The sequence below is a fragment of the Oncorhynchus mykiss genome, chromosome 5 (genome assembly GCF_013265735.2).
Source record: "Oncorhynchus mykiss isolate Arlee chromosome 5, USDA_OmykA_1.1, whole genome shotgun sequence".
Classification (NCBI taxonomy): Eukaryota; Metazoa; Chordata; class Actinopteri; order Salmoniformes; family Salmonidae; genus Oncorhynchus; species Oncorhynchus mykiss.
This window is the reverse complement of record NC_048569.1, coordinates 18,985,197-19,011,800: the sequence shown is the minus strand read 5'-3', so window position 1 is coordinate 19,011,800 and position 26,604 is coordinate 18,985,197. Positions and strand designations below refer to the sequence as shown.

Below are 26,604 nucleotides of genomic sequence, written 5' to 3'. Positions count from 1 at the left end.
TAATGCAACTCCGTGGAAGGTTAGTTCCATGTCGTTCATTATTTTCCATAGAATGCATAGCCGCTTGTTAATTATCCCTTACGTATTGTATTGTGCTCGTGTTGTATGTTCACGCAGACTACTTCCTGCTGACCTCTTGCCAGGCCCCCCTTGCAAATGAGGTTTCTAACCTCAAGGGTCTTGCCTGGTTACATAAAGGTTAAATAAAAACAATGAAGAATTGTGCCCTTCAGAAAGGAGGGTGAAGCGGGTGTAAGTGTTGATGGGTGTTCATCTGTTTTTCCAGGGACGTGCTGGTTCGGATGGAGCCAGAGGCATGCCTGGTCAGACCGGAACCAAGGGAGACAGAGGGTTTGATGGTTTGGCTGGACTTCCTGGTGAGAAGGGACACAGAGTAAGTCACTTTGTTGTTGTTATTTCAGCTCCGTTGTAGTATGACAGTGTGTGTACGTCCCACTGATCTTCTGTCTGCTCCTTTAGGGTGAATCTGGACCCCATGGACCTCCCGGACCCACAGGAGAGGATGGAGAGAGAGTAAGTACTACCACTCGCCCTCCCTGCCTCCCTCTATCTCTTATCATACCTACCCAGTTTCGCTCTCTGTTTCTTCATCTCCCCACTCTGTGTGTCCGTAGGTCAGCACATCAGTATGGTGTGTGTGTGTGTATATGTCCATAGGTCAGCACATCAGTATGGTGTGTGTGTGTGTGTATGTCCATAGGTCAGCACATCAGTATGGTGTGTGTGTGTGTGTGTGTGTGTGTGATTAGTCAGTGTATGATCTAAGTGTCTGTCATCTGTCATGTAAATGAGTCTCATTTTGACACCCCCACGTCACTCCATCACCTGGCCCAATCACGTCATTCCTGTCCTCTCCTCCTTTCACACCTCCCCTTTCCCTCTCCCTCTCTCCTATACTCCAAATTCCCACTTCCTGTTCTGACCATGTCACTTCCTGTTTCCAGGGAGACGATGGAGAGATCGGGCCACGGGGGCTGCCTGGTGACCCAGTAAGTGTTTTTTTATGATGTCTATCCCCTGTCATTGTGACACTACAACTTAATAAAGCATGTGTTGACATATACGTTCTGGATTCAGATCCATAAATGGTGTCCAGCTTATGGTATATGTACACAGTTTGTTTTTAAACAGGTTTAGTAACTAGACCCTATATGTGAATCTCAGGGTGAGAAGCCCTTAGATTCCTCTTGTTCACAGTCTACTCTCCTCACGGCTGGTAGACAAGCTTCCCTTCCTCTCTGACAGGATTTCCCCAAAGGAGAAGAGGAATGAGACAGGCAGAGAGAAAATGAGTTAGACAAAGTAAAAGGCTGAGAGAGCATCATTAGTGATAGATTGTGTGGTGCAGTATTTCAGACAGACCACCAGGGGGTGGTACACCACTGGTTTTCTGAGATACTCTAGATGTGAGAGGAAGGGGCACTGAGTCACGGCACTGAGTCACGGCACTGAGTCACGGCACTGAGATAGCACGGTGTGATAGACAGAGAAGACAGCAGACATCAAGAATAGTGAAATCAATCTATGATGGTAAAGAGAGATTCAAGAAGCATCAGTATACTTTAGATGAAAATCCATTATTCATTCATTGTTGTCATTATTGTCATAATTTAAAAACATCATAGATTTACATTTAACAAACATTCTATAGTTATTTGCTATGTTTTGAAATGGATCATGACATTGATGTTGGCATTTTCATGTATTTCTCTCTCTCCAGGGACCTCGTGGATTGCTGGGACCTAAGGGACCTCAGGGACCTCCCGGATCCCTTGTACGTTTAGAACACACACACACACACACACACACTTTCCTTTCACACACAGTTAAGACAGAGATTCAGCAGTATTGTATTGAATTTATCCTGCTCATAGCAACACCGACAAAATACTAATGACACACATAGGTAAATAACACATCCAGTATCTACAGTACATAGGTAAATAACACATCCAGTATCTACAGTACATAGGTAAATAACACATCCAGTACCTACAGTACAAGGTAAATAACACATCCAGTATCTACAGTACATAGGTAAATAACACATCCAGTATCTACAGTACATAGGTAAATAACACATCCAGTATCTACAGTACATAGGTAAATAACACATCCAGTATCTACAGTACATAGGTAAATAACACATCCAGTATCTACAGTACATAGGTAAATAACACATCCAGTATCTACAGTACATAGGTAAATAACACATCCAGTATCTACAGTACATAGGTAAATAACACATCCAGTACCTACAGTACATAGGTAAATAACACATCCAGTATCTACAGTACATAGGTAAATAACACATCCAGTACCTACAGTACATAGGTAAATAACACATCCAGTATCTACAGTACATAGGTAAATAACACATCCAGTACCTACAGTACATAGGTAAATAACACATCCAGTATCTACAGTACATAGGTAAATAACACATCCAGTATCTACAGTACATAGGTAAATAACACATCCAGTATCTACAGTACATAGGTAAATAACACATCCAGTATCTACAGTACATAGGTAAATAACACATCCAGTATCTACAGTACATAGGTAAATAACACATCCAGTATCTACAGTACATAGGTAAATAACACATCCGGTATCTACAGTACATACTTCAGATGATAAGAAAGGTTATGGCTGTAGATATGAAACTGTGTATGTCCTCCACCTTAACTTCTCTACATCATTTGGACTTGAGGGAAATGTCCTCTTTTTCCAATATGATGTTACCACCAAAATGACTGCAGCCTCTATCTACAGTGTATATATCTCAGTCTATCCCCGAGGCACTCCCCATGTCCACATCCTTTTTCTCTTTGTGTTCACCTGAGTGTATGGCCTCATGTATTAAATAGAAGCTTCATCTCATCTGACTGTGTGTTGCAGGGTGTAACTGGAATGGATGGCCACCCTGGACCCAAAGGAAACATTGTAAGTACTGATAACACCCAGCTAAAGGCTGTTCTGAGGCACGGTGCGAAGCGGAGTAGTAGTGTGTAAATACTCCACACACTCCATTTGCATCTGACGTACACCTCACACACTTTCTCTCCATCCCCTACTCTAACACTATCACACCATTTCTTCCCTTTCATCAAATTCAAATGTATTTATATAGCCCTTCGTACATCAGCTGATAACTCAAAGTGCTGTACAGAAACCCAGCCTAAAACCCCAAACAGCAAGCAATGCAGGTGTAGATGCACGGTGGCTAGGAAAAACTCCTTAGAAAGGCCAAAACCTAGGAAGAAACCTAGAGAGTAACCAGGCTATGTGGGGTGGCCAGTCCTCTTCTGGCTGTGCCGGGTGGAGATTATAACAGAACATGGCCAAGATGTTCAAATGTTCATAAAGGACCAGCAGGGCCAAATAATAATAATCACAGGCAGAACAGTTGAAACTGGAGCAGCAGCACGGCCATGTGGACTGGGGACAGCAAGGAGTCATCATGTCAGGTAGTCCTGAGGCATGGTCCTAGGGCTCAGGTCCTCCGAGAGAGAGAAAGAAAGACAGAAAGAGAGAATTAGAGAGAGCATACTTAAATTCACATAGGACACCGAATAGGACATGAGAAGTACTCCAGATATAACAAACTGACCCTAGCCCCCCGACACATAAACTACTGCAGCATAAATACTGGAGGCTGAGACAGGAGGGGTCAGGAAACACTGTGGCCCCATCTGATGACACCCCCGGCTTCATCCGCTACTCTAACACTATCACACCATTTCTTCCCCTTGTCCCCTACTCTAACACTATCACACCATTTCTACCCCTTCATCCCCTACTCTAACACTATCACACCATTTCTTCCCCTTCATCCCCTACTCTAACACTATCACACCATTTCTTCCCCTTCATCCCCTACTCTAACACTATCACACCATTTCTTCCCCTTCATCTCCTACTCTAACACTATCACACCATTTCTTCCCCTTCATCCCCTACTCTAACACTATCACAACATTTCTTCCCCTTCATCTCCTACTCTAACACTATCACACCATTTCTTCCCCTTCATCTCCTACTCTAACACTATCACACCATTTCTTCCCCTTCATCCCCTACTCTAACACTATCACACCATTTCTTCCCCTTCATCTCCTACTCTAACACTATCACACCATTTCTTCCCCTTCATCCCCTACACTAACACTATCACACCATTTCTTCCCCTTCATTCCAGTCTATTTTCCCATCAAATGCACACTACTATCGTTTCAAGACTCATTTACCCACTTCCACACTCACACACTTCCACACTCTGAATGCTCTCTTGCCCTCTACTGAAGACTAGACTGAGTGTATTGAGTCCTGTGAGAGCCCAGTCCTCCATGGCGTCTCAGTTATTCCGACTCCATTTTGTTGGAGCGGTGTGTCCGTAATGAGAGAATGCCTGGCTGGAGCAGACAGTGGCTCCACTGACAATGCTCCAATTAGAAAGAGAGATGGAAGATCCACAGTCTTTTCCCAGCCGCTACGAACAGGGAACATAATTGATTGTCAATTAACTGGGAAGCGAGGCATTTGCGTTTGAGTTTGAGGTTCAGCAGTTTCTTTCATTAGGAAAGTGAGTGTGTGTGTCTGTGTGTGTGTCTGTGTGTGTGTCTGTGTGTGTGTCTGTGTGTGTGTTATGTTCCCTCCAGCTAGAAAAGGCTACAAAAACACACTAAGTTATAGCCTGTCTATGTGTTACAAAGTAATAATGTAGTGATACTGACAATCTAAAGTCCCCTCAGTACACTGTGTTTCTAGTCTTCTGTCTCCTACTGCTTCAATCCACTCTGTCCTATGTACTATGTTATCAGTCCTTGTGTAAGTGTGGATGAATGTAACCAAGGTGTTTTCTCTTCATAGGGACCACAAGGAGAACCTGGTCCCAATGGACAGCAAGGGAACCCTGGTGCTCAGGTCAGTGTGCCCTTCTTGGGCAGGTTATGAGATTGTGGCCATTTGGTCGATCATTGTGTGGTCACACTCAATGCCTGCTTTTTACCTGACTGACTTTTTAAAGGCAGCTTGAAATGTAGCCTACAGGTTTTGTGCTCTTGTAGGAAGCAGTAACTCCCCATTGCTGACCTATACGTATCTATAACCCGGCTAATAACTCACTAACTAGCAAAGAATATCAGTAAATGTGCACACGCACGGTTCTGTGCTTTGATCTGAACTGATCTGAAAAGCACATTCACTTTCAGGTGATTGAAAGACTGCTCGTGGGCTACCCAGCCAATAGAATTCTACTCTGTTGCACTCTGGCTCTGCCTACGAAAAAATCACAGTTGATTCGATCACACAATTGTCTGTCACTCTTGGACATTCCTGTTTCATCCCCCAATTAATTTATACTGACAATGTCCTTCCTCTCTCTCTTTACAGGGACTTCCAGGTCCTCAGGGAGCCATCGGGTCCCCGGGAGAGAAGGTACGGGCCCTGGCCACTCAAACACATACCTACATGATGTGATGTGAGCAGTGTTGTTGATGTGAGTCTGTTGTCTTTGGTCTATCTCTATCTTCCCCTCACTCCTCAGGGGCCTACTGGAAAATCAGGACTGCCAGGAATTCCAGGTGCTGACGGACCCCCGGTAAGTGTTGTACTAACAAAGAAACACACTCCCGATCATACACACTCCCCACCTTCTCCCAGAGAGTACCTGTGCTATAGGCAGGTGGGCCTTGGAAGATGGCAGGTGGTGGGTGAGAGAGGGAGAGAGAGAGAATGGAAGAGAGAGAGAGCCTAATGGATTTGATATGCATGTGAGTGGTATTACCACACTGGTATTACCACACTGGTATTACCACTCTCTCCTTTCATCTCCCTTCTTCTCTCTTCTTCTAGTATCTGCCTCTTAGTGTCCATACACCCCTCTCTCTCCCTCTTCTCTGAAAGCCTGTCATTGGATGGTTATGCAGCTCTCTTCACCGCTCTCTCTCCCTCTTCTCTGAAAGCCTGTCATTGGATGGTTATGCAGCTCTCTTCACCCCTCTCTCTCCCTCTTCTCTGAAAGCCTGTCATTGGATGGTTATGCAGCTCTCTTCACCCCTCTCTCTCCCTCTTCTCTGAAAGCCTGTCATTGGATGATTATGCAGCTCTCTTCACCCCTCTCTCTCCCTCTTCTCTGAAAGCCTGTCATTGGATGGTTATGCAGCTCTCTTCACCCCTCTCTCTCCCTCTTCTCTGAAAGCCTGTCATTTGGATGGTTATGCAGCTCTCTTCACCCCTCTCTCTCCCTCTTCTCTGAAAGCCTGTCATTGGATGGTTATGCAGCTCTCTTCACCCCTCTCTCTCCCTCTTCTCTGAAAGCCTGTCATTGGATGGTTATGCAGCTCTCTTCACCCCTCTCTCTCCCTCTTCTCTGAAAGCCTGTCATTTGGATGGTTATGCAGCTCTCTTCACCTCTTTCTCCTGTCGACTTCTATTTTTTGAGTATCCATCTATCCCTCCATCCATCCATACCTCCCTCTCTTTCTCTCCCCTTTCTGAAACCCTATCGGTGGACACAGCTCTCTTATCTCAGGGGAGCACAATCAACTTACCTCAAGCCTTTTTTACTCGACATTCTAAGTAGTTTGTGTGTATTTGTGTGTGTGTATGTGTGCGCCTGCGTGTGTGCGTGTTCTTCCAGGAGTATTGAGACGGAAAGCCCTTCTCTTTAAGAGGTTCTACAGTAGACCATAGTGCTTGTATAACGCTGGGCATTAAGGAGAAATCCCAAATGAGATTGAACTCTGAAGGCTTTTATTCCAAATGGCCTTTTTCACTATCCTACATCCTGGGATGGTTTTACAGCTTAATAATCCCTATGTAATAGGGAGAGTGGTGTAGTATTTATGATCTAGTGCTAATTATCCCAGGACCACCATTAATGTTGCTGTTAATAATTCACAGGGTCACCCTGGCAAGGAAGGACCCAACGGAGAGAAAGGACATTTGGTAAGTTTCTCTCTCTTTATGGGTATTATGTTTTTATCAGGATCTGTTTATCAGGATCTGTTTATCAGGATCTGTTTATCAGGATCTGTTTATCAGGATCCTTTTGACTTTTACTTTAGGTCTTGCTCTTTGTTCTCTCTCTCTCTCTCTCTCTCTCTCTCTTCTTCCCTCACTCTTTCTCACTCACTGTATTTCTCTCTCTCATTCTTCAGACGTATTTGTCGATTTAATTTATATTAATATAAATGGCTCTCTGTTACAAGCATCTCTCCACGCATTTATCTTCCTCCAGGGTCCCGCAGGCCCCCAAGGCCCAATCGGTTATCCCGGGCCCCGAGGCGTGAAGGTGAGTTTTACGCCCCAGTCTCATCTGCCGACAGTCCTAATTCACTCCTAATACACTTCCTTTCCTGAAAGTCACATGGTATCAGTGTAACTCTCCCATTGGTCTGGTCTGTCATTAGGTTAAACAGTCTAATCCTCGGGCCCACTGTCTTTTTTTAAATGCCAATGTAGAACATGGGACTGAAATTGCACTTTGTATTCAGTGAAATGGGTCTAGTTTGCAATTATGATGTTTCATACTGGACCAGACCTATTTTTTCAACAAGTAGGATTTTGGCTGAACAAAACCCATCTGTGACATGCAGATAGATAGTCAATATTATAGTAAATTGTAAACCTGGTTTCCCCTAATTACATTTTGTTACCAGAAGTACTTAATTAGGCTAATATATACACACGATGCGTGGCTAAACCAAGACAGAGTAGTTGGAGTCTGTTTATTAAGTGTTGATGTTAATCTATGTAAAGCTCATAACTCTGGGCTGGTGGGTGTAGCCTCAGCTCCTCTCTACGACCCTGGGAGTGATCACACTGCCTCTTGATCCTCACTAATGACTAGCTCATTTAGAGCAGAGAAACATGAAGGCTAGAGGACTCACATCAAATGGCCCTTGCAGAGAGGGGTTAAGGGGTCAAATAATTACACCACCCACTGACTGTTTGTGTGACGCTGGTGCATGATTCTGGTTCATGGCTCTTGGTGTGTGCTCTCTAAAACTCTTCCCCTCTGATAGTCTCTGTTTTAGAGAGAATAGACTCTGTGACTGATGCTGGTTTAATGAAAGTACAGTCAATGTACCACAGGTCACCATCAATTCTGCTTCTATACTATAGTATTCCACCACAGTATAATAGCTTAGAGCTCCTATAGAGAGATCATATTCACTTTATTTATAGAGCGTGAGATCTGCAAACTTGGTTATCATTCAGCCTTACTTGAAAGTGTGTTAATATTTTTTAGCTTTCAGCTCCAGTTCAGAGTGTTGATACTAATGAAGCCCCAGTTGGTAGTGTCTGGTTGATGATCTATTGCTCTAAAGTGGTGTGCTCCAGACAGACATGTTCACTAACCTGTCTCTTTCTTTCTCTTTTTCTTTCTTTATTTATTTCTTTCTTTCTTTCTTTCTTTCTTTCTTTCTTTCTTTCTTTCTTTCTCTCTCTCTCTCTCTCTCTCTCTCTCTCTCTCTCTCTCGCGCTCTCTCTCTTTCTTTCTTTCTCTCTCTCTCGCGCTCTCTCTCTTTCTTTCTCTCTCTCTCTCTCTCTCTCCCGCTCTCTCGCTCGCTCGCTCTCTCGCTCTCTCGCTCTCTCTCTCTCTCTCGCTCTCTCTGTCTCTCTTTGTCTCTCTCTCTCTTTGTCTCTCTCTCTCTTTGTCTCTGTCTACCAGGGAGCCGACGGTGTACGAGGCCTGAAAGGAGGAAAGGGTGAAAAGGTAAGAAATTAGTGTGTGTGTGTCTGATCTCTCCCTATTGTCAGTGGTCATATAAAATGTGTTGGCCATATGTGGTGATGATGAAGATAGTGATGACGATGATGTTGATAATACGGATGAAGATGATTGTGATGATGATGATGGGAAGGACGATAATATACGTTGTCAATGCCCATAAATATCAGGCTAGCCTACTACTATTTGGGAAAAATAAGATCTAGAGTTTCTATGGCAACATGAACAGCCAAAAGCAATGTTACAGCTGTGTGTTTATGTGTGTGTGTGATGTGTGTATATGTGTTTGTGAATGCCTTTGTGAGGGCGGATATGGCTTTTCACTGCTCTCCAAAATGAATTACCACATTCTCAACACCTTTTCTTTCTCCCCTTCCTTTCTTTCTTTCACTCAGGGAGAAGATGGATTCCCTGGCTTCAAGGGAGATATGGGAATCAAGGGTGACAGGGTGAGACATTTATCTTTTGTTCGAGTTTTTGTCAAATACCGTCAACCATATCTGGACGTACGTCTCAGAACACATTTATATCTAACACAGTATACGGAAATGTATTCCATCATCTCTGAGCTCAATCTGTCAGGGATTTAGTGTGCCTTTGATAGGCTTATGATGAAGGGTACAATAAAACCCAGTTTGACTTTGAAAAATGGGCAAAAGGGTCCTCAGAGAAAAAAACATTAAGCTATTTGTCATTGGCTGATGATTTTGGCCAGTGCGGAGTTGATCCTAAGTCCTCTGGTCCAATGGGAGGTGACCTTTACTTAAACTGGTCGATGGTATTGATCCCCTACTGTCTGTCTGCCCCCCGCCCTTATGGCCTGAAGTTATTGTGGAATTATGGGTAATGAGCAAACACTGACTGTAACTGTCTTTGTTGCCAGCTCTGGCAAGTGAGAGTTTCTGTGTTTGTGTGCGTACATGCGTGTGTGTGTCTTCCTCTCAATCAAACACCCTCCACCTTTCTCTCAATGCCCCTCTTCAAACACCCCCTACCTTTCTCTCAATGCCCCTCTTCAAACACCCTCTACCTTTCTCTCAATGCCCCTCTTCAAACACCCTCTACCTTTCTCTCAATGTTCCTCTTCAAACACCCTCTACCTTTCTCTCAATGCCACTCTTCAAACACCCCCTACCTTTCTCTCAATGCTCCTCTTCAAACACCCTCCACCTTTCTCTCAATGCCACTCTTCAAACACCCTCTACCTTTCTCTCAATGCTCCTCTTCAAACACCCTCTACCTTTCTCTCAATGCTCCTCTTCAAACACCCTCTACCTTTCTCTCAATGCCACTCTTTAAACACCCTCTACCTTTCTCTCAATGCCACTCTTTAAACACCCTCTACCTTTCTCTCAATGCTCCTCTTCAAACACCCTCTACCTTTCTCTCAATGCTCCTCTTCAAACACCCTCTACCTTTCTCTCAATGCCCCTCTTCAAACACTCGCTACCTTTCTCTCAATGCTCCTCTTCAAACACCCTCCACTTTTCTCTCAATGCCACTCTTCAAACACCCTCTACCTCTATCAGGACAGAAAACTGTCAGGTAAACCCAGAAATAGAATCCCTGTCCAAACTAACTGCGACAGTCAGAGATTAACTTTAGACTGTTCAAGTCACCTTAAAACCCCTTCAACAGGAGTAGTTCTGACCCTAACTTCAAACACAACACCCTCAATCCTGACCAGGCCCTCGTTAGAGGAGTGGAGAGAGGGAGAGAGAGAGAGAGAGAGAGAGAGAGGGAGAGAGAGAGAGAGAGTGGGAGAGAGAGAGTGGGAGAGAGAGAGTGGGAGAGAGTGAGAGAGAGTGAGAGAGAGTGAGAGAGAGAGAGAGAGAGAGAGAGAGAGAGGAGAAAATCCATGAGGAGCTTAAACCACTTCAAAATGGAGAGAGAGAAAAAGACAAGGGGCTTCAGTCTGTCTTCCTCTGGAGATGTAGCAGCATCTGATGAAAGAGAGGAGATATGGGGGATTTGAGAGAGGGGAAAGAGAGGAGGATTTGAGAGAGGGGGAATAGAGGACTATTTGGGAGTGAGGGAAGAGAAGAAGATTTGAATGGGCCCTCTACTTGAGAGGAGGCAGGAGGCGCCCAGCATGGACCGGAATCTGAATGTCTCCCTGTGTTGCATGCTTATGAATGTGTGTTGCATGCTTATGAGTGTGTGTTGCATGCTTATGAGTGTGTGTTGCATGCTTATGAGTATGTGTTGCATGCTTATGAGTGTGTGTTGCATGCTTATGAGTGTGAGTGTTAGAGAGAGTCTGCTTGATGAGCTTTTTAGCATGAGTTGATGTGTGAGTGGATAAGAGAGTTTTGTGATGACTGTGTGTGCGTGTGTGTGTGCATATTTAAGTGAGTGCATTTGTGTGAAGTGTGATTGAGTGCCTGTGTGTATGTTACGGCGAGTGTACGGGGTCCGTTCACGGTCCACTGGGTTGGACTGGTAATGGCTGGTTGTCAGAGACAGTTTTTACCCTGCTGTTTAGAGACGTGCTGTGCGCTGCCAAGTAGCAGCCTCAGTGCCACTAACCCACCAGAGGATTAACACACTTAAAGGCAATAAAAGGCTTCTTATCTGTCAGCTTGACAGACAGCAGCCTCAGCAGCCTCATTTGATTCATTAACCAGCAACAGAGCATCAGACTGACCTGCTACACTCTGTCTGGAGGGCTGGACTTGGAGGAGCAGCTGTCATGACTGAAATAGTGACTGGAACAAATTGGTGTCATGGCCTGAAACAGTGGCTGAATGAAACGATGTGAGGATGTGATGGTGTCACGGCCTGAAACAGTTACTGAATGAAACGATGTGAGGATGTGATGGTGTCACGGCCTGAAACAGTGACTGAATGAAACGATGTGAGGATGTGATGGTGTCACGGCCTGAAACAGTGACTGAATGAAACGATGTGAGGATGTGATGGTGTCACGGCCTGAAACAGTGACTGAATGAAACGATGTGAGGATGTGATGGTGTCACGGCCTGAAACAGTGACTGAATGAAACGATGTGAGGATGTGATGGTGTCATGACTGAAACAGTGATTGGATGGATCTGGTATTGCAGTTTGCTGGGCCTGTGAGAGCAGGTGTTGTGACATAAACAGTGAGTGAAATGATGTGAGGATGGAAGTGCAGTCTGAAGGCCTGGACCTGAAGTGAGCATAGCTTTTTAAAGTGGCATGACACACTGCGTCAATATAAAAGATATGGTATTACTCGATAGGTAAATACACGACATGGAATGCCACGTGATTCTAGGATATGATACAACATAATACTCTAAGAAATAGTATGACACTATATGAGATACCCCTGAACAACCTGGTTATATGTGTTTTTGTAGGGTGAGCTGGGACCTGCTGGACCCAGAGGTGAGGACGGACCTGAGGGGCCCAAGGGTCGCTCCGGTCTTCCTGGAGATGCTGGCCCTCTTGGACCCAACGGTGAAAAGGTGAGTCGTCTTTGTCCTTGTGACCAACTCCTCATACTTTAAAAAGGCCATTGTTCTTGTGACCAAGTCATCATACTTTAAAAAGGTCATTATTATTGTGACCAACTCCTCATACTTTAAAAAGGCCATTATTATTGTGATCAACTCCTCATACTTTAAAAAGGTCATTATTATTGTGACCAAGGCTCATACTTTAAAAAGGTCATTATTATTGTGACCAACTCCTCATACTTTAAAAAGGCCATTATTCTTGTGACCAACTCCTCATACTTTAAAAAGGTCATTATTATTGTGACCAACTCCTCATACTTTAAAAAGGCCATTATTCTTGTGACCAACTCCTCATACGTTAAAAAGGCCATTATTCTTGTGACCAACTCCTCATACTTTAAAAAGGTCATTATTATTGTGACCAAGGCTCATACTTTAAAAAGGTCATTATTATTGTGACCAAGGCTCATACTTTAAAAAGGCCATTATTCTTGTGACCAACTCCTCATACTTTAAAAAGGCCATTATTCTTGTGACCAAATCTCCATTAAGTTACATGGAACGGAAGTTGAGTACTGAAGACCACCGCTCAACTTCTCAACTTCTCAGTCTACCTGCCACCTGCTCTTAAACGGTTTATGTTTAGGATATGGTTGGTCCATAACCGGTGAAACTCTGGAGTGACCTTATTTTCTGTTCATTAAAACAAGGACAGTTATTTTAGAAGCTACAAGACTTAAAATAGTTATTTACTTTTCCCCAGTACAGTGTCTCTCTCTACTCTCATTATGTAGTTGGGAATCAGAATCATTTAGGAGTATCTCTGGGGAGTTCTATTTTAAGAAGTGGAACATGGAGAGAGCCAGTTTCCTCTTTCCACGTCCCGCCCACGTCTAGCAGGACCAGGGTGTAAACAAAACAGATTGGCTTCACATTGGCCTGACCCAGAATAGGGGGACTGGAGGAGATAGATTGAGGATCTAAAGAGATAGTACAGAGGATTGTTTCAGCAATACAGTACCCATTACACACAACCATAGTCACTCTACAGTATATGTATGTTCATGTAAAAAGGACTTTATAAATAAATCCAAAATGATTATTGACTGATATACATACAGAACCGATGTTTGACTGTGTTCTGATTTTCCTGGCCCACAGGGCAAACTGGGTGTTCCAGGGTTGCCAGGATATCCAGGAAGACCAGGACCAAAGGTAAGTCCCCCTTTCCTCCCCAGGTCCCTCTCTTTCTCTATCTTTATTACAGTGGATGTTTCTGGGAGCCGCTTCTGAAGAGCCCTTGATTGAACATGGCGTTAGTGATGACCTGATTTGTCTGACGGGCCAGCGGGGCAGCACTCTTACGCAGGCAGGGGGCACATGTTTGAACCTCCCAAATCTGTCTGACACCAAAAGGAAGGAATTTTTACCCTTTTGGTGTCAGACAGACGCCCACTGCCCAACCGCTATCCACAATGCATCACTACTGCCTACAGCAGTGCTTTTATTTTACACAACACAACATCTTTGTTCCTAACCTCTGATTAACCTGGGATTTAATCTCTCTCTCTCTTTCTCTTCTTTCTCTCAACACAGGGATCTCAGGGATTCCAAGGTTTCCCCGGAGCCAACGGAGAGAAAGGAACAAGGGTACGTCAGAGAACATTTCCTGTCAAAGTTTTAGTACTTAGTATTTAGTATTAGTTTCCTTAAGTTTCAAGTTATACTCTACACACCTACAAAACAACCTACTGTGGATGTGCGAGCCAGCTAAGTGCATTTCACTTTGTAGTTTTAGTATTCAACCCACCCCTGAGAGGATTGGATCAATACTGAATCGGATCAATGGAGACAGGGTTTTTTCTCTCTCTAGTGCTAATTCGAAACACCAGGGAGTTTTAGTCAAAGGGAAGAAGATTCATCCAAGGACTAAAACACACTTGTATTTCTTCTTCATTACCGTCCTCACATCAACCCATTTTTTAAGAGCATTGAAAAGCGCCACAAAGGTCATTTTTCAAATTGAACCGTACTTGGCAAAATATTTCATTTTCTTTTAAAGAGACGGGTCATTAGTTTAGTCTGGAGAGTAATGGTTTGTCACAGAGTGTGGAGCGACGGACGGTACACAAGGCTTTCTGTCTTCTATCGCAGAAATATGAGAATTTATGTAGCAGAACCCTTAACGCTCTGATGTAGAGCGATGGTCGTCACATTTACATTAGTTTCATTGCTGTCATTTGTAAATCTAAAACCCACAAAGCCATAATTCCTTTCTTTATTCATTTGACGTACAGTCAGGGATACGGTATCATGTTGCTCTGAAATCATGGAAATATGGCTTAGTGTTGTTTTCTAGATGTACCTCAATGGTCTCTTGCCAAACAACAGTTTAGGATATCTAAACCCATTTATCTAGTTTTATTTTCAAAAATTGAAAGTTGTTTTCTTATTTGAAACTTATATAAACATTAAATAAATGTACCTAAGTCATTTAGCAGACACTCTTATCCAAGGTTGAATGAGGAATACGTCTAAATGTTAGTTGAAGTAGCAATGGTGATAGTGGGAATGGGACTAATCTAATGATTAGTACAGGTTTAGTTCATCTGATAGGTTAGATAGGTCAGGGTAGTCAGGGTAGTCTCAAATTCATTACCATGACAACTTGTGACCTCTGACCTCTGTATGTGTTCTGATTCCTCACAGGGACTTGCAGGGAAGGCTGGCCCAAGAGGACAGAGAGGACCAACGGTAGGTCTGCTTCCCCTTAGACCTCCACTATCCACAGGCAATAGAGTTAACCATGACAACGCTGTGTCCGGGTTATCTTGACCCCCAATAGGAGGTTAAGTGAATGAAAGGAGAAAATTCTCTATTGGTGAAGGATATCTTCAGAGGTTCTACTGTCTTTATTGGTATTCCTCCCTCCTCACATTCCTCCTCTTATTCTTCCTCTTCTCCCAGGGGCCTCGTGGAGAGAGGGGACCAAGGGGACCAACAGGAAAAGCTGGACCAAAGGTGAGTCAGGGTCTTTGATCTGACATGGCCGATGAAGTGCCTCACTGTCATACAGTGGTATGATCTTGTCTATCATTGGCTGAGTCCCTTCTGACCACTTCCTGTTTCTCTCCTGTCTCCCAGGGTACCTCAGGAAGTGATGGCCCCCCAGGACCTCCCGGCGAGAGGGTATATACTGGAGCATCCTTCACCTCAAACACCAATTAATCTATATCATCCTGATTCATTTCCAATAGTGGTTATTGATCACTGGTTGATTGATTGGTTGATTGATTGTATCGTCTGCTTGTGTGTTTAAGGGTCTTCCAGGGCCTCAAGGACCAACAGGATTCCCCGGACCAAAGGGCCCACCCGTAAGACAAACAAAACCTACAACACAACAATGGCACACACAAAATACTGCCTTTCTTTGTGTTAGTCTGTCTATAGTGTTTACTGGTATGCTTGGTTTCTCTGAGACCCAATCTGTACTCTACGTGTATATGTATAGCAGCTCTGGGGTTTTCTGTCTGTGTGTTTCTCAGGGACCTGCTGGGAAAGATGGTCTGCCCGGCCACCCTGGACAGAGAGGAGAGACTGTGAGTACACAGTGTTGTTGTCATCCTACACCTGTGTCATAGTCTCCTGAACCTTGTATACCATCTTCTTACTGCTCTTCTTCTCTCTTCTCCTCGTAGGGTTTCCAAGGCAAGACTGGCCCACCTGGACCCCCAGGAGTGGTTGGACCTCAGGTGAGTTCTGTCACATACAACCATACAACTAAGACACGAACAACACCATAATACTAACACACACACCACCACCACAATACTAACATACCACCGCAATACTAACACACACACCCCACTATGTCATATCTTCTGTGACACACACCACCTAATACAATACATTTCAGTGGACTGGCTTCATCGACAAATAGACGTGCAGAGATCATGTGTGTAGGATTAGTTTATTATCACTGATGAGTAGCTTGATGTGACTCACATTGTGTCAATGCGGTGACATAACTCTGTAGACAGAACACTTCCTATTTGTCAGTCCTCATCTAACTTAGATGCAGTTAGGGAAAGAAATTAGGCCTCACCAAAATCATGTACTGTAAATGACGAATGCCCACACGAATGCCCACACGTTATGCAATGCATATCAATGAACACTGATTAGCGACAGTAGGGCTCTCAAACACACCATTAGTTTTTTTTATCTCTTACCTAGGCTAAGGTTAAGATGATGGTGGGTAGGATGTGCAGTTAGCAGTCATTAGGGTGTCGTAAGAGTCACATAAGGATGACTTACAGGTGTCGTAATAAAGTCATAGTGAGTTTTAGGTTGAGTTTTTGCCTCGTTTGTTGTGCTGACAGAAGGGCTTTCCTCCTGTCTATATCTGGTAGGCATGACTGTCAGAGTTGTTTATCCTCTTAGATATTAGCACTTGGCTGTTTATTCATTATGCATGCTCAGTTAACAGCCATTTCCACCCAGAGCTTTTCTCCTAATGCTAATTGAGAACATTACATGTATCGATGATGTTGTTCTGGCAGATGGAAGACGCCTTCCGGGAGTGACTAGCGGTTCGGGGGTTCTGGCCTTCCACTCACCCACGCTCTGTCACCCTGTACTCATACATTCTGTACAGACACCCTGATACACTGTTGTCTCATTCATATTCTCTCTCTCTCTTTCTCTCTCTCTCTCCCTCCACAGGGCCCCACAGGTGAGACTGGACCAATGGGAGAGCGTGGCCATCCAGGACCCCCAGGCCCACCCGGTGAGCAGGGTCTTCCTGGATCTGCTGGTAAAGAGGGAGCTAAGGGTGACCCCGGTCCTGCTGGCCCGGCTGGTAAGGATGGTCCCCCTGGTCTGAGAGGGTTCCCAGGAGAGAGAGGTCTGCCCGGCCCAGTGGTGAGTAGCACACACCTCACATCATGTGTGATGTCTTATATAGCAACATTTTAAATTGTGTTTTTTACATTGGATAAATAAAAGACTCTACAAAATGGTATATCATACACTACAGTTGAGGTACAATAGGAAAGTAATTATGCTTTGAAAGTTGATAAACTTAACCCCACTTTTGAGAAAATGGGCCTTGAATGTTTTGGTAAACCTACTGGAGAGCTCATCTTTTGTCTATACCCAATCAGCATCGTCCACACCCTCTTAAGCCTTAGCCCCACCCATCTCTTTAAGGATTCACATGTGAGGCCATGTGCTAAACAGAGTGAGAATGGTAGTGTACAAAACAACCAAAGATTTCAAGACTAAAGGCTGATTTATGCTACGTCTATTGACATGTCTGTAGACAGTTGTCGCAGTGACATCATGAACATTCTATTGTCGTCCGTCATCAAACTTGTCGTTGTCGTTATGAAAAGTATAAACACAAAAACAACAGGCTGCATGACATCAGCAGCCTGGTGCTCCAAAATAGCACAAACGGTGTATTTTAACACCAATAAACCCATCCATTTAAAAATTAATTTAGTATACTGTATGTCAGTCTAGCAGACCAGGCAACTAAAAGCAACTTTCTAAACAATATTTTGGTTTGTTTATAGCTTGTTAGCTAGTTATCTAACATTAAGTTAGCTGGCTAGCCAGTTCAAATAATGACCATAACATATAGCTGACAACGTCTTAACTTTAGCTAATTTGTATTTATTATTACAGCAAAATAAACTCACAACAAGATCATTATTTACAAGTTAATGGCGAGCCAATTACAAAAAATATCTTACTGTTGTGAGTGTGATGAAATAAAAGCAGGGCATTCTACCTAAGAATTTTAGAACTTGGACACGGTCTTGTGGGCCTAACATTATATACTAATTTGACTTCGGTGCATGTTGTTCTTCACATTACCGTCTCTGGTAAACACACACTATAAAATCAAAGACTATTTGCCACATGCACAGGATACAGAAGGTGTAAATGGTACAGTGAAATGGTTGCTCCATAGTGGAGTATTTTGTTTAGACTTGTAGCTAGCTAGCTAGCTAGCTAAACAATGAACCATAATCCCAACTCATAACGTTACTTCCCTGCATGAATATGCAGGTATCTAACCAACTAGGTTCAATGTTAGCTATCTAACATTAGGCTATAACAAGCAAAGCAAATGGCTCTGATACAAATAATTTTACTAAACACATCATACACGTAACATTAGCTAGTGAGCCAGCCTGCTAATGTTAGCTAGCTAGCTAACAGTATGCTTTAATTTGCAATGAAAACAACTTTCTGACAAAATTGTAAACGTATAATATCTGAAAATGTAGCTAGCTAGACTTCCTAATTCACATGGATGAACGCTTCTCCCTCTCTTGTCACAGATTCCATAGTTGCCCTTAGTTTGAAGATGTAATCCAGATACAGGTGTTTTATATAATAGCCTTCTAACAGTATGTTCGCTTTTTGACTCCCTCCGCATATTTGCAATCAAATGCCAGAATTTTAGCTATCATACTCTGCTTCCACCGGGCAATCCACTGATTTCAAAACTCAGTCCTACAGAAAGTGGAGAGCAACTATTTTGCATATCTCTCAAAAAAGACACGTTAGAAAGGATTACCTACACATACTAACCAGCTCATGATATAGACGGAAGTGTGCTACATGGCAGACTCATCTCTCCGCATGTCTAGCCCATCCATTACCTCAGCCAATCATGGCTAGCGGGAAGGTTCCTGTCTTTTTCTGTGGCTAAACTAACTAGGCTCATCATTTTATTCGTATTTACAGATGGCATAAAAGTTTATTATTAAGGCATATGAAAGTTCACATGTTCCAGAAGGCATTTCTGCCAAAAAAATACATTTTTATTAAAAAAATAATGTTTACGTTGCAATGCCTCTCCTGTGAAGTAGTGACGCGGGACATACACCTAGTTTACTGAAACTAGTCACATTTCTGTCTTATCTTTGGGATGAATAAGATTCAAATCAATCAGATTTATTTTAGAGCTAGTTGCCTTTCTTGTGTAAACATGAGGAGTTCACATAGGCTTTCATGATTACAGCTTCTTCCCTTAGTAGCCTGTATCCTCTGTCAGCACAGTGGGGGGATTCTTGGATAGATAGAGGGGTTCCGCCCCGGCGTTAAGGAAGGATGAGATGTACTCTGCTTCCATCACAGAACATGTTTGTTTTCTAAAGATTTGCTTCCCTCTCGCGCTCTCTCTCTCTCTCTCTCTCTCTACAGGGGGCTCACGGCCTGAAAGGGAATGAAGGCCCCAACGGCCCACCTGGACCTGCTGTGAGTATGGCTGATGAGCACACATCCACCAACACTCTCTCTTCATCCCTCACACCCTATCAGTAGTTGTCTCTTTATCACTCTCTCTATCATTCTCTGTGTTTTTCTCTAGTTCTCTCTTTTCCCTCTTTTTTATTTTGCACACGCACTGCGAACGATGTTTATAGCTCATCAATTGTACCAGCATGCATTGCATAATGTTATAACAATATTCATAGTTCATTCATTAGTTAGGTTCCACCTATTTAGTAGATTTGCCTGATGTTAAGATTTTACCCTAAGATATCAAAATATGTTATCAAAAAAGTAACTAGTTCTCCAGGGACATACAGCACCTTTACAGGTATAACGGTAGTACTGTAATGGGGGTAGTACTGTAAAAGCAGAGACGTGTTTAGATGGGGAGCAACATTCTGTGGCAGCCATGCTTGCGCCCCATTAACATGACATGGGGAATATTTAAACAATGCTATGTTACTAAAGTAGAATTAGAACAATATAAAAAAATCTTCAAATTCTTCAAATTGGCCCAACTTTCTAAGTATATGGCTTTGAATAAAGATAGTACAAGACTTGTTAGTAGGGACTTACACTGACTGTGTCTCTCTGTGTTTTAGGGTTCCCCTGGTGAGCGTGGTCCTGCTGGCCCAGCCGGACCCACCGGTCTCCCTGGACGACCAGGACCTCAGGGACCCCCTGGACCCGCTGGAGAGAAGGGTGGACCGGTAAGACCTAGTTCAGTTCAGCCTGGTTCTGTCCATGCTACTAGTTTCAACATAAACCCTGTTGTTAGAAAACAAACACATTTCTCTCAGCCACTGTATATCTCAGCCTCCTCGTTTGAATCGACTTATTGTACAGTAGTGTTCGGGTCAATTCTATTCTAATTCAGTCAATTCAGGAAGTAAAGGGTTTACATCCTTAATTGACTGAATCAAAATGGAATTGATTTCAACCCTGCAGTTTAGTAAGTCTGCAGATGAGAGTTGTCTGGTAAATGAGTGAAATGAAATGTACTGTAATGTAATGTGCTATAGGGTGAAAAAGGACCCCAAGGCCCCGCCGGTAGAGATGGTGTCCAGGGACCTGTTGGTCTGCCTGGCCCAGCTGGACCTCTCGGACCCCCAGGAGAGGATGGAGACAAGGTGGGTTGGCCCACTGAGTGGAGAGTAGTATGTGTTTGTGTGTGTGTGTGTGTTTCCGTGCGTGTGAATTTATATAAAAGTGAACACTTAGCAGCTTAGATAAAAACAAAATGTCTATCACTCTCTGACTCAAACACACAAACATACTCAACATGATGATTTATATCAAAGGCAGGGCGTGTTTGTCCTCTCTCATGACCCTCTCTTTCCTCAGGGGTGTTGACAGGCAGAGTTGGCTCTGACTGACACGTCTTTAAGTCTTTCCAGCTGACAGATAGCTGAACCCGTTATGTCGATCATTTGTAGGTTTCAGATGGTAGAGAGAGGAGCTGCTATTAGTATGCAAACACACAGACAGGAGACACACAGAGACACACACACAGAGACACACACACAGAGACAGAGAGACAGAGGGAGAGAGAGATAGAGAGAGAGAGAGAAACATTTGTATGAAGATCAGCTGTAATTTAATATTTTATCCTTGGAGGAATGCTGCTTTAGTTGTTAACTGGCCTTAGTCTCTTTCTCCTGGTGTTGGGGGACACAGGGAATACTGAGGTATTTGACATTCAGAAAGAGAGCGAGAGACACACACAAAGAGGATCTCACTAACATTCACAGGCTCATTATAAGGCCTTTCACACTCGGAACAGGGAGGATAACTCCAAGGGCTTTATTAAGAGGAGTTAAGGAGAGTAGAATAATGTTGTTTCAGAAGCAATAAGCATCCTCTGGGCTGGCTTAGGAAAAGTCTGACTCAATGTTTTCCCACCATTTCAAACACCTAGAGACTGCAGACGCATTTGAGTATGCGGAGCAGTGTGACGTTCTGGTGTTCTGATTTTACAGTGCAAATGCAGTGCAAACAAGTTGTGAATGGAATCCGTGACAGGCTGCTAGTTGTTTGCCACATATAGATGACAAACCCCTTCTGGGATGTGGTCCTTAGTAGATCAGTTGGTAGAGCATGGTGCTTGTACCACAAGGGTAGTGGGTTTGATTCCTGGGACCACTGAAATGTATGTACGCATGACTGTAAGTCGCTTTGGACAAAAGTGTCTGCTAAATGGCGTATATATATATATTATATAATTATTATATTACATATACAGGTAATTGACAAAATAATGGAAACACTTGAGTAAATGAGGGATACAAAGTATATTGAAAGCAGGTGCTTCCACACAGGTGTGGTTCCTGAGTTAATTAATCATTAAAAAATATATATATATATTTCACCTTTATTTAATCAGGTAGGCAAGTTGAGAACAAGTTCTCATTTACAGTTGCGACCTGGCCAAGATAAAGCAAAGCAGTTCGACACATACAACGACTCAGAGTTACACATGGAGTAAAACAAACATACAGTCAATAATACAGTAGAAACAAGTAAATATACGATGTGAGCAAATGAGGTGAGATAAGGGAGGTAAAGGCAAAAAAAGGCCATGGTGGCAAAGTAAATACAATATAGCAAGTAAAACACTGGAATGGTAGATTTGCAATGGAAGAATGTGCAAAGTAGAAATAAAAATAATGGGGTGCAAAAGAGCAAAATAAATAAATAAAATAAAATAAATACAGTAGGGAAAGAGGTAGTTGTTTGGGCAAAATTATATATATATTTATAATTATATAAATTATTACTATTAATTAACATCCCATCATGCTTAGGGTAATGTATAAAAATGCTGGGCAGGCCATTATTTTGGCTACCATGGCTATGCCCCCATAGTATGACAATGCCCTCATCCACAGGGCACGAGTGGTCTCTGAATGGTTTGATGAGCATGAAAACGATGTAAGCCATATACCATGGCCGTCTCAGTCACCAGATCTCAACTCAATTGAACCGCCTGAGACAGCGTTTTATACCACCACCAACAATGACCAAATAATGACATTTCTCGTGGAAGAATGGTGTTGCATCGCTCCAATAGAGCTCCAGACACTTGTAGAACCTATGCCAAGGTGCATTGAAGCTGTTCTGGCTCGTGGTGGCCTAACACCATATTGGTGTTTCCTTTATTTTGGCAGTTATCAGTACACTATATTTGTTTTTGTTTTGTGCTGCTACAATGTTGTGCTGCTGCCTTGTTGTGTTGCCACCATGTTGTTGTCATGTTGTGTTGCTACCATGCTGTGTTTTCTAGATATCGACCGATTATGATTTTTCAGGACCATTAAAAGCCGATACCGATTAATCGGCCGGTTATGGAAAAATATATTTGTAATAATGACAATTACAACAATACTGAATGAACACTTATTTTAACTTAATATAATACATCAATAAAATCAATCTAGCCTCAAATAAATAATGAAACATGTTCAATTTGGTTTAAATAATGCAAAAACAAAGTGTTGGAGAAGAAAGTAAAAGTGCAATATGTGCCATGTAAGAAAGCTAACGTTTAAGTTCCTTGCTAAGAACATGAGAACATATGAAAGCTGTTGGTTCCTTTTAACATGAGTCTTCAATATTCCCAGGTAAGAAGTTTTAGTTGTAGTTATTATAGGAATTATAGGACTATTTCTCTCTATACTATTTGTATTTCATTAACCTTTGACTATTGGATGTTCTTATAGGCACTTTAGTATTGCCAGTGTAACAGTATAGCTTCCGTCCCTCTCCTCACTCCTCCCTGGGCTCGAACCAGGAACACAACGACAACAGCCACCTTCGAAGCAGCGTTACCCATGCAGCGCAAGGGGAACAACCACTCCAAGTCTCCGAGCGAGTGATGTTTGAAACGCTATTAGCGCGCACCCCACTAACCAGCTAGCCATTTCATATCGGTTACACGTGCCTAATCTCGGGAGTTGATGGCTTGAAGTCATAAACAGCGCAATTCTTCGAAGCACAACGAAGAGCTGCTGGCAAAACGCACGAAAGTGCTGTTTGAATGAATGCTTACGAGCCTGCTGCTGCCTACCACCGCTCAGTCAGACTGCTCTATCAAATCATAGACTTAGTTATAACATAATAACACACAGAAATACGAGCCTTAGGTCATTAATATGGTCGAATCCGGAAACTATCATCTCGAAAACAAGACGTTTTTTCTTTCCGTATTGGGGTGGCATCCATTAGTCTAAATATTCCTGTTACATTGCACAACCTTCCATGTTATGTCATAATTATGTAAAATTCTAGCAAATTAGGCGGCCTAAATATACACTGACTCTGCGTGTAATGAACGCAAGAGAAGTGACACAATTTCACCTGGTTAATATTGCCTGCTAACCTGGATTTCTTTTAGCTAAATATGCAGGTTTAATACTCCTTATACTTCTGTGTATTGATTTTAAGAAAGGCATTGATGTTCATGGTTAGGTACACATTGGAGCAACGATACGCACCGCATCAATTATATGCAACGCAGGACACGCTAGATAAACTAGTAATATCATCAACCATGTGTAGTTAACTAGTGATTATGATTGATTGATTGATTGTTTTAAGTTTAATGCTAGCTAGCAACTTACCTTGGCTTACTGCATTCGCGTAACAGGCAGTCTCCTCGTGGAATGCAATGAGAGGCAGGTGGATAGAGTGTTGGACTAGTTAACTGTAAGGTTGCAATATTGAATCCCCCGAGCTGACAAGGTGAAAATCTGTCGTTCTACCCCTGAACGAGGCAGTTAACCCACCGTTCCTAGGCCGTCATTGAAAATAAGAATGTGTTCTTAACGGACTTGCCTAGTTAGATAAAGATTCAATAATAATAATAATAATAAAAATATTAAAAAATTGGCCAAATCGGTGTCCAAAAATACCGATTTCCGATTGTTATGAAAACTTGAAATCGGCCCCCAATAATTGGTCATTCCGATTAATCTGTCGACCTCTAGTGTTTTCATGTGTTGCTGCCATGCTAAGTTGTTGTCTTACAGGTCTCTCTTTATGTAGTGTTATGTTGTTTCTCTTGTCGTGATGTGTGTTTTGTTCTGTTTTGTTCTATAATGTCACGCCCTGGCCATAGAGAGGCTTTTATTCTCTACTTTGGTTAGGCCAGGGTGAGACTAGGGTGGGCATTCTAGTTTCTTTATTTCTATGTTTTGGCCGGGTATGGTTCTCAATCAGGGTCTATCGTTGTCTCTGATTGGGAATCATACTTAGGCAGCCTTTTTCCCACCTGTGTTTTGTGGATAGTTGTTTTCTGTATAGTTTATGCACCTTACAGAACTGTTTCGGTTTTTCCTCTTGTTAATTTTGTTTGAGTGTTTTGTGATCAAATAAAATCATGAACACTTACCACGCTGCACTTTGGTCCGATCCTCATTACGCCGTGACATATATTTTTTATTTATTTTAACATTTTAATCCTTGCCCCCGTCCTCGGCATGAGACCTTTTACCTTTTGGTAGGCCGTCATTGTAAATAAGAATTTGTTCTTAACTGACTTGCCAAGTTAAATAAAGGTTAAATAAAATAAATAAATACATATATTATGTGACTCCTAGTTCTGACACTGTGTCACTGAATGATATTTGAAGGCAACAATGACATATACTCAACAAAAAGCCCTAAAACCTCTCTTATCTCCCTGCCAAGCATTTACTCACATACCAATCTTAATTTAGCTGAACACTAGCTCAACAGGATTAAAGTGAGTTAACTCAATAGGATTCATTGAGTTGTGTTGACTGTTGTTGTGGTTGTCTTTGTTTCTATCACCAGGGAGAGATTGGAGAGCCAGGTCAGAAGGGAGGCAAAGGAGACAAAGGAGAGCATGGTCCACCTGGTCCTACTGGTCCCCAAGGCCCGGTTGGGGCGCCTGGTCCTGCTGTAAGTATCCCACCAAACCATTTCACCCTCCAGTTCATTGGATATGATGTCACTTCCTGTTCCTGCCACAGTCTCTTGACCTGGTCTATGCCACAGTTCAAAATCGAATTCTTCTCTACCCCTTACTCTCATACGTATGTACATTCTATCCCCTCCCTCTCTCTCTCTTTCTCCTTCTATCTCCCTTTCTCTTCTCCTCTCTCTCTCGGGTGTGTAGGGAGCTGATGGAGAGCCCGGTCCCAGAGGTCAGCAGGGTCTGTTTGGCCAGAAGGGAGATGAAGGATCCAGAGGATTCAATGGACCCCCTGGCCCAGTGGGACTTCAGGTCAGAACCATAATCAGAACCAGGGACAGTCTAAACATGTCCCAAATGGCACCCTTTTCCCTATGTAGTGGATTTATTTTTCCCAGGGCTCATTGGCTTCTGTTGTTGTCATTGTGACTGACGTCATTATCTTGTCTGACTGCAGGGATTACCAGGTCCGGCCGGCGAGAAAGGAGAAACCGGAGACGTTGGTCAGATGGTAAGAGTTCCTACTATTCTCTTATGCAATATTGCTATAGAATTTCATGAAATAGAGCAGAATTCTAATGTACCAGTATTGAGTGTATGTATAGGGATTGTATACAATACATTTTGCACTGTCGGTTTCCTATATTTATATGATGATAGTTTATTCCTATTTCTATGTGATGACAGTAGACTCATCACTCTTTTTCTCCTTTCCTCCTAGGGTCCTCCCGGTCCTCCTGGCCCCAGAGGCCCCTCAGGACCCCCAGGAGCTGACGGCCCTCAGGGACCTCCTGGTGGTATTGGAAACCCTGGATCTGTTGGAGAGAAGGTAAGGTCCACCTGTTAATACCCTTCACCTCAATGTAGAACCCATAGAAATACAATCCAAAATTGATTATATTTCTATGGTAGAACCTTTCCATAGTTTTCTGAAGATTCCTACACTTGACCTAGTCCTCTTGACCCCATTGGAAGCCATGACTCTCCTAGTCCACCATGACTCTCCTAGTCCACCATGACCCTCCTAGTCCACCATGACCCTCCTAGTCCACCATGGGTCTCCTAGTCCACCATGGGTCTCCTAGTCCACCATGGGTCTCCTAATCCACCATGGGTCTCCTAGTCCACCATGGGTCTCCTAGTTCACCATGGGTCTCCTAGTTCACCATGGGT

General features: G+C 43.0%; 1 protein-coding gene across 5 annotated transcripts in view; it reads left to right on the top strand.

Annotated features, from left to right (window-relative positions):
• LOC110522815 (collagen alpha-1(XI) chain-like) overlaps positions 1-26,604 on the top strand; it is a 135,960-nt gene that overhangs the window by 86,670 nt on the left and 22,686 nt on the right. For all 5 annotated transcript variants that reach the window (XM_036977004.1, XM_036977003.1, XM_036977002.1 and 2 more), the window contains exons 17-45: positions 287-394; positions 481-534; positions 966-1,010; positions 1,742-1,795; positions 2,926-2,970; positions 4,897-4,950; positions 5,419-5,463; positions 5,573-5,626; positions 6,931-6,975; positions 7,268-7,321; positions 8,705-8,749; positions 9,160-9,213; positions 12,108-12,215; positions 13,368-13,421; positions 13,803-13,856; positions 14,916-14,960; positions 15,174-15,227; positions 15,351-15,395; positions 15,527-15,580; positions 15,752-15,805; positions 15,905-15,958; positions 16,932-17,129; positions 19,428-19,481; positions 20,099-20,206; positions 20,519-20,626; positions 25,311-25,418; positions 25,636-25,743; positions 25,889-25,942; positions 26,153-26,260. In XM_036977004.1, coding sequence (XP_036832899.1) covers positions 287-394; positions 481-534; positions 966-1,010; positions 1,742-1,795; positions 2,926-2,970; positions 4,897-4,950; positions 5,419-5,463; positions 5,573-5,626; positions 6,931-6,975; positions 7,268-7,321; positions 8,705-8,749; positions 9,160-9,213; positions 12,108-12,215; positions 13,368-13,421; positions 13,803-13,856; positions 14,916-14,960; positions 15,174-15,227; positions 15,351-15,395; positions 15,527-15,580; positions 15,752-15,805; positions 15,905-15,958; positions 16,932-17,129; positions 19,428-19,481; positions 20,099-20,206; positions 20,519-20,626; positions 25,311-25,418; positions 25,636-25,743; positions 25,889-25,942; positions 26,153-26,260 — 2,025 coding nt within the window. The remainder of the gene's footprint in view (positions 1-286; positions 395-480; positions 535-965; positions 1,011-1,741; positions 1,796-2,925; positions 2,971-4,896; positions 4,951-5,418; positions 5,464-5,572; positions 5,627-6,930; positions 6,976-7,267; positions 7,322-8,704; positions 8,750-9,159; positions 9,214-12,107; positions 12,216-13,367; positions 13,422-13,802; positions 13,857-14,915; positions 14,961-15,173; positions 15,228-15,350; positions 15,396-15,526; positions 15,581-15,751; positions 15,806-15,904; positions 15,959-16,931; positions 17,130-19,427; positions 19,482-20,098; positions 20,207-20,518; positions 20,627-25,310; positions 25,419-25,635; positions 25,744-25,888; positions 25,943-26,152; positions 26,261-26,604) is intronic.